Genomic DNA, 16927 nt, shown 5'->3' with positions numbered 1-16927 from the left:
TGTTTAAACTCCCTGCGATGAATCACAACCTTGGAATGCCCGCGTTAGAAGGGACTCGGGACTCGGTGAGTCAGCTCCTGCCCCTGCACAGGCACCCAGCGCTGCCACCGCGCCCCTTCCCGGGGGAGCCCGTGCCCGTTCTGGGGGTGCCCGTTCTGGGGGTGCCCGTGCTGGAGGTGCCCGCTCGGTGCCCGCTCGGTGCCCGCCGGGGCCGGGGAGCGGCGGCAGCCGGGCGCGGAGCGGCCCCGAGCCCCGCGGGCCGGGCCGGGCCCTCCCGGCCGCCGGGGGAGCTGCGGGGCGGGGCCGCCGCCTCCTCCGCTTCCCGTCCCTGCCCGTGCCTTCCCTTCCCTTCCCGTCCCTCCGCGAGGGGCACGGCCGGGCCCCCTCGCCGTCCCCGGCCCGGCCGCGGCTGCCCGGTGAGGAGCGGGCGGGTGGGGAGCGGGTGAGGGGGCGCGGGCCGGGCTCTCCCCGCGGAGCCGCCGCAGCCCCGGAGCTGGGCCTGGGACGCGCGGCTCGGGCCCGGGCCCGGCTGCCGCGGCTGCGAACGAGCCGCAGGCCCTGGGCACGGGGCAGCGAGGGCACCGTGCCCCCGAGCCCGTGCTGATGGTGCCGCGGGTGTTTGTCTGTCCGCAGCAGCCCCGGGCGGGCCCTCAGCAGCGGCGGGCCCCTGCCCTGAGGGAGGAGCGGCGTCCGGCCCGGGAGGGATGCGCAGGGAGCGGCTCCTCGGCTCGGCCTCCGCGCTGCTCTCGCTCGAAAGGTAACTCAGCCAACTGCCTTCGTCCATAGAAAGCCTCAAACTGGCTTTATTTCCCCAGATGTGGAGCTGAGGTGCTCCACGAGTGCCTCTACAAGATGCCTGTGCAGCATTTCAGCCTTTTTCTGATCTTTTCAATCACAAACGGGACTGTTTCCCTGTTTGCGTTAGAGCACTGCACAAGAGCTGCTGTTACTGATTGATTTCTCCTGTGTTTTTTGGGATCTGTTTTCTTCCAAACATCAGTGAAATGTCCCTGTGTCTCCTGTGCCATCTCCATCTTTCATTATTTCCTGCCTTAAAGCTGTCTTTACCTAATAGCACACAGTTTGCTTTCTGACTTTTCAATATTCTCTTGGGGATTTTTAAAAATTATATAAAGCTACCAATATTATTTTCAACCTGTAAAATACCTTAATTAAATTTCACATTGTTTTAGGTTGGTTATGTGGGTTTTTCTAAAGCTTACTATGCTATAAAACAGCTGCCTCAAATTGATCATTTGAGTTGGATGCATTAACTTGGTTGATGTTGCAGAGTGGTGGCAACTCTACAGAAAAGTTAAATGTCTTCAGAGGACAAGGAGGCTCAGGAGGACGAGCTGCTGGCTCTGGCCAGCATCTACGATGAGGATGAGTTTAAGAGAGCAGAGTCTGCCCAAGGAGGAGAGACAAGAATTTGTCTGGACCTGCCTCAAGACTTTAAAATTTTTGTGAGGGGTGAGTTGAGATGTTTTGCGTTATCCCAAGGGAGGCTTTGCCAAGCTCAGGGGGTGGTTGGGGAGTGACCTGGGGAACAGTGACTGGACAAAGCTGTGGCTCACCCTCTGCTCTGCTTGTTGGGGGGGATTGTGTTTGAGCACTTTAATCCTCATCCACAGAACGTCCTCAGTAAACTCTAAAATCACAGATGAGTAGTAGCACTTCTTCAGAATAATTAAGTTCATTTATTGGGTTTTTATTCCTCCGAGGATATGTGCTTCCAAGTTCCTGGTTTGTGCAGGATCTGACATTTCACAGTGCTGCTGTTTAACTGCTTTAATCACAGACCTTCAACCCTTGACATTTTACTGCACTGAGAGTTTTATTATTTAGGGCGGAACAAATAGTTTTAACCCCAGAAGCACATCAAATTAGCAGACACTGGGTGCTGTCAGAAGCAGCAGCAGTTGGTTGATTTTAATTTTTCTGTTATTTCTCCCTCTGCCTCGGTGGCCTGGCTCAGGCAGTTCCACAGAGAGCCTCCAGAGCAGTGGGTTTGAGTACTCCGTGTGCTTCCTGCCTCCCCTCGTGCTGAATTTCGAGCTCCCACCTGACTACCCATCGACCTCCCCGCCCGTGTTCACCCTCAGTGGGAAATGGCTCTCCCAGGCCCAGGTTTGCAGGGGATTTTTTACATTTTGGCTGCTAAGTTAATAATTAACAGCTAAGCAAAGTAAAAAAAACAATGACGTTGCTCCTCAGTTGGCTCTTCTTTTGTCTCTTGCTGGTTTTCATTTGATTACTCTTCTGAGGAATGAAAACTTGCATCTGTGAGAAGTATTTTATTCAGCATAAAAACTGCTGAATCTGAAATCAAGTTTGCAGTAAGGACTGTGTGAGGGGAGGAGCCCAGTGAGGAGTTACAAACTTCCTGACATCAGGAATTCTTTGTCTTTCCCAGCTCAGCGCTCTTTGCAAGCACTTGGACAATATGTGGGAGGAGAACAGAGGCTGCGTGGTGCTGTTTGCCTGGATGCAGTTTCTGAAGGAGGAAACACTGAATTACCTGAATATTTCATCACCGTATGAGCTGAAAATGTGCCCTCAGGGGAAGGGGCAGGGCCGGACAGCAGCGGGGCCCCTCGAGGCTGGGAAGGACTGTGGGGGTGCCACAAGCTCTGCCACAGCTGAGGAGGAAATGGTGGATGCCAGGGCGGTGCAGGATGTGGAGTCCTTGTCCAGTCTTGTCAGGGAGATCTTGGACTTCGACCAGGCGCAGAGGAGGAAGTGCTTTAACAGCAAGATGTACTCGTGTGGTATCTGCTTCTGTGAGAAGCTGGGCAGTGAGTGCATGCGCTTCCTGGAGTGCAGCCACGTGTACTGCAAGGCCTGCCTGAAGGACTACTTTGAGATCCAGATCAGGGATGGACAGGTGCACTGCCTCAACTGCCCCGAGCCCAAGTGTTCTTCTGTCGCCACTCCAGGCCAGGTAATTCCTGTGCAGGTAATTCTGTGGAGCTCTGGAACCCAGCCCGAGTTCAGGGCCTGGCTCTGCATGCTGGACACTGTTGGTCACAGAGTCATTTGGGTCAGAAAAGGGCTCCAGGATCACCAAGTTCAGCCTTTGGCCCAGTCCCACCGTGCCACTAAACCGTGTCATGGAGTGCCACATCCTTGGACACTCCAGGGAATGGCTCCCCAGCCCTCCCTGGGCAGTTCCAGTGCCTGAGCACCCTTTCCATGGGGAAATTCCTGCTGTGCCCACCCTGAGGCTGCCCTGGCCCAGCTGTTCCCTCTCCTCCTGTCCCTGTTCTCCCTGGGAGCAGAGCCCCACTCCCTGTGACCTGTTTGAGAATCTAAAGTGGATTCGTCCCAGCTCTTGGTATCTTTCCACTGACTGTAATTCAGACTGACAGGCTCAGAACTACAGATGCAAGGAATCAGGGAATCCCAGACTGGTTTGGGTTGGAAGGGACCTTAAAGCCCATCCGGTGCCATGGCAGGGCCACCTCCCACTGTCCCAGGCTGCTCCCATCCCTGGGCACTGCCAGGGATGCAGGGGCAGCCCCAGCTGCTCCGGGCAGGCTGTGCCAGGGCCTGGGTGTGTGTGCTGATCTGTTGCCTGCCCGGGCTGTGTTGGCAGGTGAAGGAGCTGGTTGGGGAGGAGCTGTTTGCCCGCTACGACCGCCTGCTGCTGCAGTCCAGCCTGGACCTGATGGCTGACGTGGTTTACTGCCCCCGGCCCGGCTGCCAGACGCCCGTGATGCAGGAGCCCGGCTGCACCGTGGGCATCTGCTCCTGCTGCAGCTACGCCTTCTGCACCTTCTGCAAGATGACTTACCACGGCGTGTCCCCCTGCAAGATCACGGCAGGTCAGGCAGCTCCCCCTGGGCTCCACGCTCACACCCACACACCCCAAGTGCTGCGTGGCAAAGTGCAGGGCTGGGCACGGCAGCGCCTCGCCCTGAGCTTTGTGAAAGGTGCACTCATTGCAGGAGGGCTGCTGCTGGCAATTCAGTATCCCTTCGGTGAGACTCCTCAGCTCAGGAGCTCCCTACACTGCTGGTTGTCAAATGCTGAGAGGCTGTAGCAGGGGAAGAATTCCTTCATATTTTCACTACTTTGTATTGTCAGAGTTAATACTGGAATCAGATGGAGGCTTCTCTCTCTGGCCTTTAAATCCTGTGACAGAATTTCATTAAATATGTAGTCTGAAAAAAAATAATTCTATTTTCAGTTTATTTTACATTGTTCTAATTCCATCAAGAGATCTCTTTTATAATAAAACAGTGTAAAACTGCTGAATGTTGGGGCAGAGTGGTTTTAATATTATCATCTTATGTATTTTAATAGTTTTCTTGCTTTTTAATTCATGACATTATTGTTCTTTGATAATCTTTGTGCTGCAATTAGCAGGACTTTTAAATCTAGTATCTTACAAAAGCTGTCTGGTTTGGTTTGATTTTTCCCCCCAGAGAAATTAATTGATGTGAGGAATGAATACTTAAAAGCAGATGAGGCAACTAAAAGATATTTGGAACAACGCTATGGCAAGAGAGTGATTCAGAAAGCCCTGGAGGAGATGGAGAGTAAGAAATGGCTGAAAAAGAACTCCAAGGCTTGTCCTTGCTGTGGGTCCCCCATTCAGGTGAGTGAGGAGGCAAAGGCTGGGAATCATGGAACAGAACATAACCCACAAGGAGGCAGTTCTGGGTGTGCTGGAGCCTCTAGGGAGAGGAAATCTCTAGGAAATACTAAGAGAAGTTCCATTTCTGTGTGGCATGGAAGAGGAGGTGAGGTGATACTTGTGGATGCCAAGGGCTGGAGTACAGACAGTGCCTGGTGGTCAGGATCCCACACTGAACAGATCCAGGCTGATTCTGGATCTCTATGAACCCTCTTGTTTTCCTGGTGTTTCAGGCTACCTCTGGTTTACCCTAGAGCTAGGAAATCAATCCAGCTCCAGAAAGATACTGATTTCCAGCATTTTTAGTGTTCTAACCAATTTCCAGTGCTGGGACCCCAGCTCCCAGTGGAAATGTCAGTGTGTGATGGAGCTGGGGGTTTGTGCTCACTGACTGAGGGCTGCCACCGTGGCTTTCTGTTGCCACCATTTCTTGGTTTTTCCCCCAGAAACTGGATGGCTGTAACAAGATGACGTGCACAGTGTGCATGCAGTACTTCTGCTGGCTCTGCATGGGTGCCCTGTCCCAGACCAGCCCCTACCAGCACTTTGAGGACCGCTCCTCACCCTGCTACAACAGGTCAGTGCTTCAGGGACCCCTCACTGCTGCTTCTCCTCACAGTCTCTCCCAGATTCTCACCTGGAATGTGTAGATACAGTTTAAGGCACAGTTTCTCCTCTCAAATAATTGGCACTAACAGTAAAAATCAGGAGTGATTCAGGATTGGTTTTGCTTTTTTAAGAACTTTGGTTTCATTAATTTAGTTCTGGAGGAGTCTTCTGAGCCTGTTCCTGATTTTTGTTGGTCAGGTCATGACCTCAGCCTTTCTGTGCTGAGTTTCCCTGAGTGTTTCCCTGGCAGTGCTCAGGAGCAGCTCGAGGATTGGGGAAGAGCTACTTTAAGGAGCTGCAGGATTGCCTGACAAGGGGAAGAGCCAAGGGACAGAAGTGCTGCTGGGGACAGGTGACAGGCAGCTCACGCCAGGGGGACAATGGCAGCCTCTTGTCCCTTCCATGGGCACAGATGGTGACACTGAACAAACCAGGGGAACTTGCTGTACTGTTGTTGCATTTAGGGTGATACTGTTTTTAACATATTTGACTGTTTTTATGCCCTGGTGTCACTGATTTTCTGTCTTGCAGATTGTTTCAAAACGTTCAGCTTGCCAATGGGGAGCTGTGGGAAGCAGAAGATGATGATTAGTAACTTCCTCCAGCACCAAAAGGTGATAAACAGAGACAGATGCTTTTTGTGTGTCCTGTGTTTGCTTTTCACTTCCATTGTGTGACTGAAGAGTGGTAGCTGCACTGCAGGACACTCACATCTCAGATTTGCCAAAACCAAAGGAGACCTTTTCCCCATCCTGGGATCAGGATCATCATGGAATGTCCAAACAAACATGTCCATTATTAAAGTCAGAAATTGGAAAACCATTGGAAAAAATAAATACCAACAGGTGCCCCTTTTTTAAAAGCCAACAGACAAAACTGAAGCCTCAAATCCTGGAAATATTTTGGGGTTTCCTTTAGGGACAGTGACCCTTGGATCGTGACTATTGTGGGGTTTGGGGTGGTTTGGTGGAGCTGTAGTGCTCCCTCTGGAGCTGCTTGGACTGGGGGAGTTTTCTGATACAATACAGAAAATTTCTTCTGTATTCAGCAACAAAGTTTATTGCTTTTATGAATTTCCTGATGTGCTTCTCTGAAAAGCAGCTGCTGGCTCTGTCACTGGTACTTTCTAATGACATTAAAGCTGATTATCCCCAACCCTTCTCGTTGGCTGCTGTGCCTGAGCCTTTGCATCCCTGAGAGTTGGGCAGAGAATGACCAACAGCCATTCCCAGGGATTTCTGTGAGGTTGGTGACTCCCTGTGCTGCTGCTGGATTCCCTCACGTTACCTGTCCTTGTTTTGGCAGGGATGAGTGCCAAGGCAGTGAGCTGAGGATGTGACCAGTGAGAGGGTGAAAAGTATCAGGAAGAGATGAACTTGAATTCTTCAAGATACTGACAATTACCTTGTGTTCTCAGTTGATGAATATATTTTTTATTCATTCTTCATATAAGAAATTTGATGGTTAATACTTTTGCTTCTGGACTAGATCCTTTATTTCCACTGGTTTTGCACTTCAAATTATTTCAGAAACCAAATTTTTTCCTCTAAAATCTCAGCAAGTGGTTTTGAGAGTATGAAGGTGATTACTGGAGGCAAACACTGTTTTTTTACAAGTTTTTCCACTTGCAGAACAGTCTAAAAGTTTATTTGGAAGTTAAAGCTGCATGTGCTGTGTTCAAGAGCAGTTGGTCCTGGATGGAAAGCTCTGGAGCTGAGACTCCTCAGGAACTCGAGGTGATCACAGCTCACTCAGTTCTGACTGAGAATTAATAAATTTATCCTGGATGTGTGGCCAGAAGGAGTGGTGCTGCAGTTCCCTGTGCAGAGGAGGAGTCTGCACTGTTGGGACTGGCACAGAGATTAAAAAGATGGAAGGAAGAGCAAATCTCACCTCAGCTGAATCTCTAGGTCAGCGTGTAGGAAAAGTGTACATTGTGTATGGTCTGAGTTGTTCTCCTGCACCTTTCACATGCACTAAATTCACTTTAAGATGGTAAACACAGCGTCCCTGTTTGTTTTCCTTGTGGCATGGATTTGGCAGCACAGGTGTCCCCAGGTGCTCCTGGGAATGGGACAGCCCAGAGCTCCCACCTGGAGCTGTGGGATGTGTTCTGCTCGTGGCATTTAATGCATGCAGAGTGCCCTCCCACCCCAAGGGCCCTGCTCTTCCCTCTGAGGAAAACCTGCCAGCAAACACTGGGCAAGGAAGGGAGGAGCAGCAGGAGCTCTTCCCACCAAAGTGCCTCCAGCACAGCTTTGCCACCATGAGCACACTGAGACCGAGCACCAGATACAGTCAAATGTCACCATTAAAAAATTAAACATTTACTGAAGAAAGTTACAGTACAGATCAACAACTTACAAAACTTTTGTATAAAGAAAATAAATGTTGCCCAGTTTTCTTGCCCCTTGTGTGAGAGCATTGGACAGAAGTCCCAGGAGTCACATTTCAGAATTGGTGGGGTCTTGCCTGTTGTCCGCCTGTGTGGGGTGTCTGTAATTAAACAGAGCCTGAAGCCAGTGGGAACAGAGTGTTTCCTTTGGGGCTGGTTTGGCTTTTCCTCAGAGAAATGGAAAATTCTGGAGAAGAGGGAGCACCAGGCATAGCAAATCATACCTGGGCCTGAGAGCAGTGACATCCTCAGGTGCCTGAGCTGCAGCCTGGACCCCGCCTGGGGGATGCTGCTGGAGCCTCTTCTGCTGAGGGGTCTCAAGTCCAACACGTGGCTCAAAGCAGGGCTCAGCCAGGGCTTTATCCAGCCAGGTCTTGGCAGCCTCCTCAGGAGGGAGCTGCACCGTGGGGATCCTGTCCCACTCCTTGGCTGTTCCCACAGTGGGGTTTTATCCTCTCCAGCATGAGCATCGTGTCTCCACTCCCACCCCACTGTCCCTTCTCTTCTTCCCCCTGGCTCCATCTTCTTGCTGCCCTCTCCTGGCTGCGGGTGCAGCTCTGAGCTTCCCCTTCTCCAGCTGGACAATCCTCTTTTCCAGGATTCTAATGTACAAGTGTTTCATAGAGGAGGAAGGAACAGAGATACTTGTGCTAATTGCAAGTAATACACCCCAAAGTTATCACCCACTTGTTTCTGAAACATTGTACTTTCTTTTATCCTCACATTCCAGTTCTGCAGCCTTCAGTCTGTGATTACAGCCAGTTCACAGATCAAACAATTCATTCTTCACTTCCTTCAGAGAATGAGTTGGTGGCAGAAGTTTGTGGAACACAGAACACTGGATCCCATCCTCCTTTGCTTAATTAAGGCAGGTGTTTGGCATCTGTCTCTTTAATGGAGAAAAGGAACCATAGGATCATTCTAATTTAAGAGCAAATATGAGATCAGTTTCTGCAGCAATTCCCTTTTGTCCCAGCTGTTTTCAGCAGCTGGTTCAGCACTGCCCCAGCACATTAATCACTGTATGGCTTCTTGGACTGGCTCCTCTCTGCTCCCATCTCCTTCATGCTGTACAAGGGCTCCACAAGCTTGTTGTGAACCAGCATTAAACCTGAGGGAGAGAGTCAAAAGGCAATTTAAGTAGACATAATAAAGGAAAGTTCTCCTTCATTGGATGCTAATGGAATTAGACATTACTGTTGTCCTTGTGCCTTTGCTCCCACACCAAGCATTAAGCATTTACCTTCACACACACTGCTGTGGTATATTTAAGGAATATACTCCTTTGGGAGTTACTTATACAGCACCACCTCTGCAAAGCATGGCTCGTGGCTCCCAGAAATGTAACAGAGCAGCTGCCTGGCCTGGTCACACGCTCACCTTTGAAGTATTTCACGGTTTTGACTTTGAGCTCCAGCGTGGCGTCCTCGTCGCACACGAACACGGTGTTGGGGTGCTGCTGGAAGGCCGACACCGTCCACATGTGGTTGACACCGTCCTCGATGGCTTTGTACAGAGCAAAGGCCTTGTGGGCTCCTGTGATCAGGATCATCACCTGCACCCCCACACACAGAGGGCACTCAGGGCCTGGCAGTGGGGCCAGGGAGAGCCCAAGCACACCCTGCCAAGCTGGGAATGGGGACACCCCTGCCACCCTCCCCACAGCCACTTCTCTGTGCTGCTGCTGCTCTGGCTGCTTCAGCTCTCAGCGAAACCACAGCCTGGTGGGTCACTGCCATGGTCCTTGGGCACCTGTACACTGAGATTTGACAAGTGTAGATCAAGAATAGACTCCAGTAAAAGTGGTCCCACAGAGTTTTCATGACCTGCTGGTGTGACATCAACTCAGCCTGATTTCTGCAGTTACTCTCCAGGTGCGATTGCTAACCAAAGGCACCCTCCCAAACCCTCCTGGCTCCCTGGGGGGAACAGCTGCTGCAGGGTTACACAAGCACAAGTGCCAGCAGAGGCAGAGCAAGAGCCTCTCCATGGTGTTGTGGGATGCCAGAGGACAGAGGATCAGGCATTCTGTGGCAGGAATACCCTACACCAGAGGACACGTGGCTGCTCCATGACAGGATAACCTTTGGCTGCTCCAGAGGAACTGCAGGAAGCCACTTCTTATTTCCTCACCTCTCTGGCATCCATGACAGTGCCAACTCCAACTGTCAAAGCCATGGTGGGCACTTTGGAGAGGTCACCATCAAAGAACCTGGCGTTGGCCAGGATGGTGTCCATGGCCAAGGTCTTCACTCGTGTCCTGGACACCAGACTGGATCCCGGCTCGTTGAAGGCGATGTGACCGTCGGGGCCGATACCTGCACAGGGACAGTGGCAGCAGCTGGGACAGCAGAGCCAGCAGCTCCCCCAGGAGAAGCACAGGCAGTGCTCCTGGGAACAGCTGAGAAAAAACCCCTGCAGTTCCTCTGCTCCGGCTCAGATTTGTGTCTGCCAGGAACAGCAAGAGCCCCCTCAGGAGCCACCAGGCAGTGCCCTGATTGTGCTGGGACAATGACAAAGTAGGTGGCAGAACCTCGTGGCAAACGGATGGGAAGAGCTTGTGTGGGAAAAGCCACTCCCAGCAGTTTCCTGTTGCCACTGACAATTGATAAATACCTATTTTTACACTTCTAGCCCTTCCCATTTCTCCTGCCAACACTTCCTGAACAATTCACTGACTGCACTGAGGGACCTAAAGCTGGGAGTGGTAGGTGGGGAGACAAGGCTGCCAGGACACTGCAGTGCCAGGGCCGTGGACTGTGAGGTGGATTTCACTGCAAATGCACTGAAAGTGAACAATTCTGGCAATAAATGAGAGCTGGGGAGGACAGGCACAGCTTTGGGACAGGGTTTAGAGGCTGCTGCTCTCGGGTTCTCACCTCCAACAAAGAGCTCGATGCCTCCAGCTGCTTTGATTTTCTCCTCAAATGCATCACACTCTGCCTGGAGATCAGGGGCGTTTCCATCCAAGATGTGCACGTTCTCTGGTGAGATGTCAATGTGCTTGAAGAAGTTATTCCACATGAAGGAATGGTAACTTTCTGGGTGATCCCTCGGGAGGCCTGGGAACAGAACACAGGACTGAGGCCACCTGGAACAGTATCACCCATAACAAAGCACTTCCACAGCCCTGCAGTGGCCTTGGTGACACAGCACTGCTTCTCTGTCCTTTGTCACGCCCTCAGCTTTCAGAGTTGTTTCTATTTCCCTAAATACCAGAATTAAAATCAGCTCCTGTAAGATATGCCCATATTAATACACAACAGATGTTCAAAAAGCATGTGTGTGCTGTGCCTCATCTGTCAGTACCTTTTTAACCCTTTTCCCATTTCATATTAGTAAGAATTATTAAAAAACTCTGCAGAAGCCTGGGAAATAATAATTATTGCATATTTACCCCTCTTGAATGCTGTAAACCCACACTGGACTGCTTATTCCCTAATGCTGCTTGATTTGGATTATTCACAGGAAAAAAAAAACCCTCTTGACCAGGATAAAATTAGCATTAGCAAATATTTATCTTGTATGTTTTTCACCTTTGGATCTATTTCTTCTGAGGAGACTGTTTCACCATGACTTCAGCGATGGCAGTCCTTTGCTAACTCAGCAGGAGATACCAGAGGGCACTCAGGGGACACCGTGGTCTTTGTAAGGGACCTTTCTAGCCCCAGAGCAAAGGTGGAAGGTAATGCTGCATGCTGAGCCTGCAGTGATAAGCTGTTCTTGCCTGCTCAGTGCCTGAGTGCAGCTAACACACAGCAGTGTCTGCAACAGTGTGTGCAGTACTGGGCAACACCCAGCAGCCAGCTTTGGCCATACCTTTTCGAACCTATGGAAAAATTTCAAATTTCTTCCATAGGTTTTCAAATTGTTCCCCTTTGCTAATTCCCTGGAGGTGTTTAAGGAAAGACTGGATGTGGGACTCAGCACCATGGTTCAGCTGACAGCGTGGTGTGGGGTCACAGGCTGGACCCGATGACCTCAGAGGTTTTTCCATCCTAACTGATGCTGTAACTCTATGAATGCTGATGCTGTAACCCTGTGAATGTTGGTGCTGTAACCCTGTGAATGCTGGTGCTGTAAGTCTATGAATGCTGGTGCTGTAACTCTGTGACTGTTGGTGCTGTAGCTCTGTGAATGTTGATGCTGTAACTCTGTGAATGCTGGTGCTGTAACTCTGTGAATGCTGGTGCTGTAACTCTGTGAATGCTGATGCTGTAGCTCTGTGAATGTTGGTGCTGTAACTCTGTGAATGCTGGTGCTGTAACTCTGTGAATGCTGATGCTGTAACTCTGTGAATGCTGATGCTGTAGCTCTGTGAATGCTGGTGCTGTAACTGTGAGTGTTGGTGCTGTAGCTCTGTGAGTGCTGGTGCTGTAACTCTGTAAATGCTGCTGCTGTAACTCCGTGACTGTTGTCCCTCTTACCTGCACCGGTGGATTTCGGGCACCGCCAGGCTCTGCCGGGCTCAGGGCCCAGCAGCTCCCGGGCAGGGCCAAAGGCGACAGGACAGGTGGCTGCGGCACTCACCCACGTACTCGTCCATGTTGAAGGTCTTCACGTACTTGAAGGAGAGGTCGCCGTTGCGGTAATACTCCACCAGCTTGCTGTAGCAGCCCAGGGGGGTGCTGCCTGCGGGGAGCGGCCGCCTCAGCCGGGGCAGGGCCCGCGCTGGGCCCCGGCCCGGCCGCCCCCCGGCACCCACCTGTGGGCAGCCCCAGCGTGAAGAAGCGCCCGGGGCCCGGCCCGAACTGCACGATGCGGTTGCGGATGTACTTGGCCGCCCACTCGCTGGCCTGCGAGTAATTCTCCAGGATGATGAGCTTCATGGTGGGGCCGCCCGGGACCGCCGCTGCCTGTGCCCGCGATCGCCGCCTGCCCGGAACCGCCGCTTCCTCCCGGCTCGCCCTGCCCGGCCGGGATCACTTCCGCGGGCCGGGAGGCGCCGCCGGGGCCGCCCCGCGGCTGGGCGGGGAGCGGCGGGCCCGGCCCCGCGAGGGGACCCGGCAGGAACGGAGCGGGGGCTGGAGCGGAGCGGGGCGTGGGGCAGGAACGGAGCGGAGCGTGGGGCTGGAGCGGGGCGGGGGGCTGGAACAGAACGGAGCGGAGCGTGGGGCTGCAGCGGGGCGTGGGGCAGAGCCGGAGCGTGGGGCTGGAGCGGAGCGGGGCGTGGGGCAGGAACGGAGCGGAGCGGAGCGGAGCGGGGGGCTGCAGCGGGGCGGGGGGCTGCAGCGGGGCGGGGGGCTGGAACAGAGAGGAGCGTGGGGCTGCAGCGGGGCGGGGGGCTGGAGCGGCTGGAGCGGGGCGTGGGGCTGCAGCGGGGGGCTGGAACAGAGCTTGGGGCCGGAACAGAGCGGAGCGGAGCGTGGGGCTGGAACAGAGCGGAGCGTGGGGCAGGGCCGGAGCGGGGGCCTGGAGCGGAGCGGAGCGGGGCGGGGGGCTGGAGCGGAGAGGCTGGAACGGAGCGGGGGACAGAGCCGGAGCGTGGGGCTGGGATGGAGCGGGGCGTGGGGCTGGAGCGGCTGGAGCAGAGCTTGGGGCTGGAACAGCACGGAGCGTGGGGCTGGAGCGGGACGTGGGGTTGGAGCCGCTGGAACGGGGCGTGGGGCTGGAACAGAGCGGAGCGTGCGGCTGGAGCGAGCGGCTGAACGCACCGGGACGGAGTGCGGCGCTGCGGCTGCTCGGTCAATGTCACCGCGCTGCAAGCTCTCCTGTCATCCAGGCACAGCTGTGGGAAGCAGTGCTTCCTCCAGATACGTTAAAACGGCCCTGAATATCTCGATGTGGTTCTGCTGCAGTGTCACCATCGCAGCAGGGATCCACCCGACTCTGTCCTTCAGCTTTGCAGCCCTAAAGGGAAGCTCCCAGCTGTGTCCCAGCAAAACGAGCTGCTCTCACGGTTGAACTGCTCTGTAGAGACTCTGGGGCATGTTGAGGTCGTTCTGGGGGACGGAGAGACCATGATCTCTGTCTGTCCTAGCTCCTAGCACAGCAGTATCCCCAAAACACCTTCCTGCTCTTGCTCCAGAGTTCAAACTCTCAGGAAAATGTGCCCGACCTCTCCTTGCACAGGCTTGGTTCGTTGTTGGAATACAAAGCTCTTACTTCAAAGTTAGACTGATATTCAATTTCATCAGAAGGAAGAATGAGCTACAAATTGCTTTGCTGGGATCCAGCCCATGCAGTTTCTGTTCATTTTAATAATTTAGATGACCTGGCTAGAACCAGTGCTCCCGGTATTGTCTCGTCCTGGAGAGCCCTTGGGTTGCCCGTGGGAATGAGGGGTGTGGCACACACGGGAGGAGTTTTAGGCCACAGAGGCTAAATAAATTCCACGGCCGCGTGTTTCCATGAATGTCAGCCCACGGGCAGGTCTCTGTCTCCCGGTGGCGGGGCTGTGTGAGGAGCTGGCAGCAGCGGCATTCCCGGCTCTCCCGCAGGGCAGGGCAGCCTGGGCTCTGGCTCTGCGGGACACAGCTCTTCCCTTGTGCCATCGGGGCCATTTCGGTGCCACAGACCATGGCTTCCCCGGGCACGGGCAGGAATCACGGCAGCGAGGGTTCAGGGGCACAGGACCGGGGTGCTGGGCTGACCGGGGGCTGTGCCCGCTGGGAGGGGAACGGGCACCCGGCTGAGGTCCGGACCCTTCCCACCCCGGAGCTGCTGCAGTCCTTTCACCAGGCACGCAGGACGCCTGGTGAGCGCACACCTGAGCCGCACACACACCCGGGAGCTCCCACATCACCCCTGCTGTGGCACAACTGCAGCTCCTGGCGTGCAAAGCCAAACCTGCAGCAGGGCTCGGCACGGAGAGAGCGCCGAGGATCCCCAGAGATCCCCCGGCAGAACGCTCAGTTACCCTGGAAACGCGGCCAGCCTCGCAAATTTCCGAAAAGCAAATCCTGGAGGCACAGCCCGCATGGGGATTGATGGCAGGGACACCACGGAGCTCTAGGGCGGCAGCCGGGGTGAGCTGTGGGTTGTGGGCTCTGTCTGCCCTCGGAGCCACCTTGGCCAGCGTCACCTCATGCCCTGCCTCCTCCTCACCTGCCCGGCGCCCCTGGGACCAGCGGAGAGCTGCTGCCCTCGGGGGACCCGCAGCCCCCCAGCTGCTCACCTTGTGGGGATGGGGTGGGTGAAATCCGAGTGCTGCAGCGCTCTGACTGCACCGGTGTGGCTTGGGCAGCTGCAGTGCACAGAGATGCAGGGGGAGCCGAGAGCTCCCCGTGAAAGCAAAGCGTGTTTTGGTGAAACAAAACTGCGGCAGAGCCCGGCAGGAGCCCCCGCGCTGCCCGCACCCCGAGAAGCCACACGCTCCTTCCACGCCGGGCTCTGGATGGGTATTTTTAGGTATGATAATTTCTGCCCGTTATTGTTCCTGCATTTACAGCGAGCTGTTCCCATGCTGAAGAACTTCCTGGTGTCTGAACAGGCTGTTTTCCTTCCTTGCAGAAGCAGCAGATGGAAGGAAACAAACACTTCTCCACAGGAGAAGTTGATGTTTAATGGGGGAGCTCTAACAAACACAGCGTTTTCTTTTGCCCCATCTTGAAGGGATCAGAGTCAGCAGTGCTCAGAGACCAGCATTTTGCTATTGGGAACTGCTTGGGAGCCCTGGGATTCTTTTCCTGAAACAGCAACAATTAAAAAATTACCTCCATGAAGAATCCTCTCTCCAAATCCTGTAATTAAAGAGTCTTTTTAATATCTGTCACCTCTTCCTGCTCCAGCATGTTCCATTTACCTTCTGACCCCAATTTATAAGAAAAGGAGAAATAATAGATCTGGAGGGGAGCTGCTCTTTCCTGCAAGCCCCACTCACATCTTGGCTCTCCCAGCAGCACCCAAATCCTTGTCAGGATATTTTTGAGGTCACAACAAGCCTATGGGTAGGGCAGTGCATGAACAGGCAGCTCTGGAGAGCACCCCTGCCAGTCCCTTCCCATTTTGCAGGTGATGTTCCCATGACAAAGCTGTCAGGACCTCACTCCTCACCAGGTTCAAAACTGCCAGCCTAGGCAGTAAGGGATTTAATCTGGATAGCAAGGTTAAATTAACCACTGGTTAATTGTGATTTCTGCAGCAGGATGAAGAAATAACAGAGCAACAAAGGGCATTGGTGAATTCAGTGAGCTGGGGCCCCTGAAGTCAGGCTGGACTGAGCTGCCTGTGCTGTGTGGAGGCAGTTTGGAGCTCAGCTCTGCTTGCCCCTGCACCATCCAGCACAACTCACTGCATCCCTCCAATCTGCCCCTCGGTTCTGCTGCTGGCTTTCAGAGGAAGAGAACTCCCATTGGGAAATTCCTCCAATTCAATGCCACTGTTGTTCTCATTCCTCCTCCTCACAATACTCGTGGCTTACTGGGCCACAATTTTCCCCACCAGTGAACAAGGCGCTGCTTGCAGCCGGCTGTGGGACGTGTGCCTGTGCTCGTTGGGGCTCTCCTCCTTCCAGCACACCCCGTGTGACCCAGTGGCTTTTGTTGTTGCAACAAACACCAAAATTGCAGCTGCCTGCGTGTCCAAAACCCCGCAGGGAGCCCACACCTGCAGAACCTGCTGCTTCCGAGGCCGTGGGCAGCTGTCCTGGGCAGGGGCTGTCGCAGAGCCACAGAATGGTTTGGCTGGGAAGGGACTTTAAGATCGTCCACTTTCAGCCCCTGCCATGAGCATTCCACATCCCAGGTGGCTCCAAACCTGATCCAACCCAGCCTTAGACACTTCCAGGGATGGGCCAGCCACAGTTGGGCTTTTTTGGGCAAAAAGATCAAAGATGATTCAAATACAAGCTGATCCCAAGCACAAAAAGTCTTTGTGGCCAAGTGATATTTTGGGGAGGAGCATCTGTTAGACAGCATTTACTAATCCTTAACAAATCTCTCCAGCTTAATTATACAACTCTAATTCAGGATGTTATTCCACAGTGGGAAATGACATCTATGGATATTCAGATCCTGTGGATCCAATTCTGGCACATGGAGTGTTTCTGCCTCCAGGGACACAGGAGTACTTTTGAATTGATGACAAAAAGGTTTTTGTCATGTGAACATGTTGATTTTTTTTAATTGGGTAATTTAGCACTAAAAGGTTAGAAGAAAGATCTCGCTTTAATGTCCTGCTCAGTTGTTACTAGTTTAGCTTACACGCCCTGCTTTTGAGGTTTATTATTTAGCTTTTAGTGTTCAATATTTATTACAAAGTGCAGATTAAAAGCGTTCCCTTTATTGCTCAGTTGTACACAATAATTAAAGGAACACATGTACAGCTCCAAGATTTCAGAG

General features: G+C 53.2%; 2 protein-coding genes across 4 annotated transcripts; one reads left to right on the top strand and one right to left on the bottom strand.

Annotated features, from left to right (window-relative positions):
* The first annotated feature begins 265 nt into the window (after positions 1-265).
* RNF14 (ring finger protein 14) lies at positions 266-7251 on the top strand. Of its 3 annotated transcripts, XM_064387990.1 has the most exons (10): positions 266-416; positions 634-757; positions 1292-1473; positions 1979-2130; positions 2417-2944; positions 3599-3827; positions 4431-4603; positions 5089-5219; positions 5783-5865; positions 6557-7251. In XM_064387990.1, the coding sequence occupies exons 3-9, from the start codon at positions 1320-1322 to the stop codon at positions 5841-5843; spliced, it is 1428 nt and encodes a 475-aa protein (XP_064244060.1). In that variant the 5' UTR covers positions 266-416; positions 634-757; positions 1292-1319; the 3' UTR covers positions 5844-5865; positions 6557-7251. The 3 variants fall into 3 exon arrangements, with proteins under 3 accessions (XP_064244060.1, XP_064244058.1, XP_064244059.1); XM_064387988.1 differs by lacking the exon at positions 6557-7251 and having other exon boundaries at positions 5783-6406; XM_064387989.1 differs by lacking the exon at positions 6557-7251 and having other exon boundaries at positions 284-416; positions 637-757; positions 5783-6406.
* Positions 7252-7556: 305 nt separating this feature from the next.
* Positions 7557-12583, bottom strand: GNPDA1 (glucosamine-6-phosphate deaminase 1). The gene is made up of 6 exons (XM_064387991.1): positions 12352-12583; positions 12177-12278; positions 10526-10708; positions 9780-9964; positions 9027-9201; positions 7557-8757 (listed from the first exon to the last, which is right to left on the bottom strand). The coding sequence occupies exons 1-6, from the start codon at positions 12473-12475 to the stop codon at positions 8660-8662; spliced, it is 867 nt and encodes a 288-aa protein (XP_064244061.1). The 5' UTR covers positions 12476-12583; the 3' UTR covers positions 7557-8659.
* Positions 12584-16927: the final 4344 nt, after the last annotated feature.

This window comes from Passer domesticus, chromosome 13 (assembly GCF_036417665.1).
Source record: "Passer domesticus isolate bPasDom1 chromosome 13, bPasDom1.hap1, whole genome shotgun sequence".
NCBI lineage: Eukaryota > Metazoa > Chordata > Aves > Passeriformes > Passeridae > Passer > Passer domesticus.
This window is presented reverse-complemented; position numbering and strand designations above follow the sequence as displayed.

What these genes read in the sequence shown, in the direction of transcription:
- RNF14 (XM_064387990.1), top strand. Translation starts at nt 1,320, where the DNA reads ATGTCTTCAGAGGACAAGGAGGCTCAGGAGGACGAGCTGCTGGCTCTG. An exon ending in CTGTCGCCACTCCAGGCCAG is followed by an intron (nt 2,945 to 3,598) that starts GTAATTCCTGTG and finishes CTGTGTTGGCAG; the next exon opens with GTGAAGGAGCTGGTTGGGGA. An exon ending in TCCTCACCCTGCTACAACAG is followed by an intron (nt 5,220 to 5,782) that starts GTCAGTGCTTCA and finishes TCTGTCTTGCAG; the next exon opens with ATTGTTTCAAAACGTTCAGC.
- GNPDA1 (XM_064387991.1), bottom strand. Translation starts at nt 12,475, where the DNA reads ATGAAGCTCATCATCCTGGAGAATTACTCGCAGGCCAGCGAGTGGGCG. An exon ending in CACGCTGGGGCTGCCCACAG is followed by an intron (nt 12,279 to 12,351) that starts GTGGGTGCCGGG and finishes CGCTCCCCGCAG; the next exon opens with GCAGCACCCCCCTGGGCTGC. An exon ending in CAACATGGACGAGTACGTGG is followed by an intron (nt 10,709 to 12,176) that starts GTGAGTGCCGCA and finishes TTCTGTTCCCAG; the next exon opens with GCCTCCCGAGGGATCACCCA.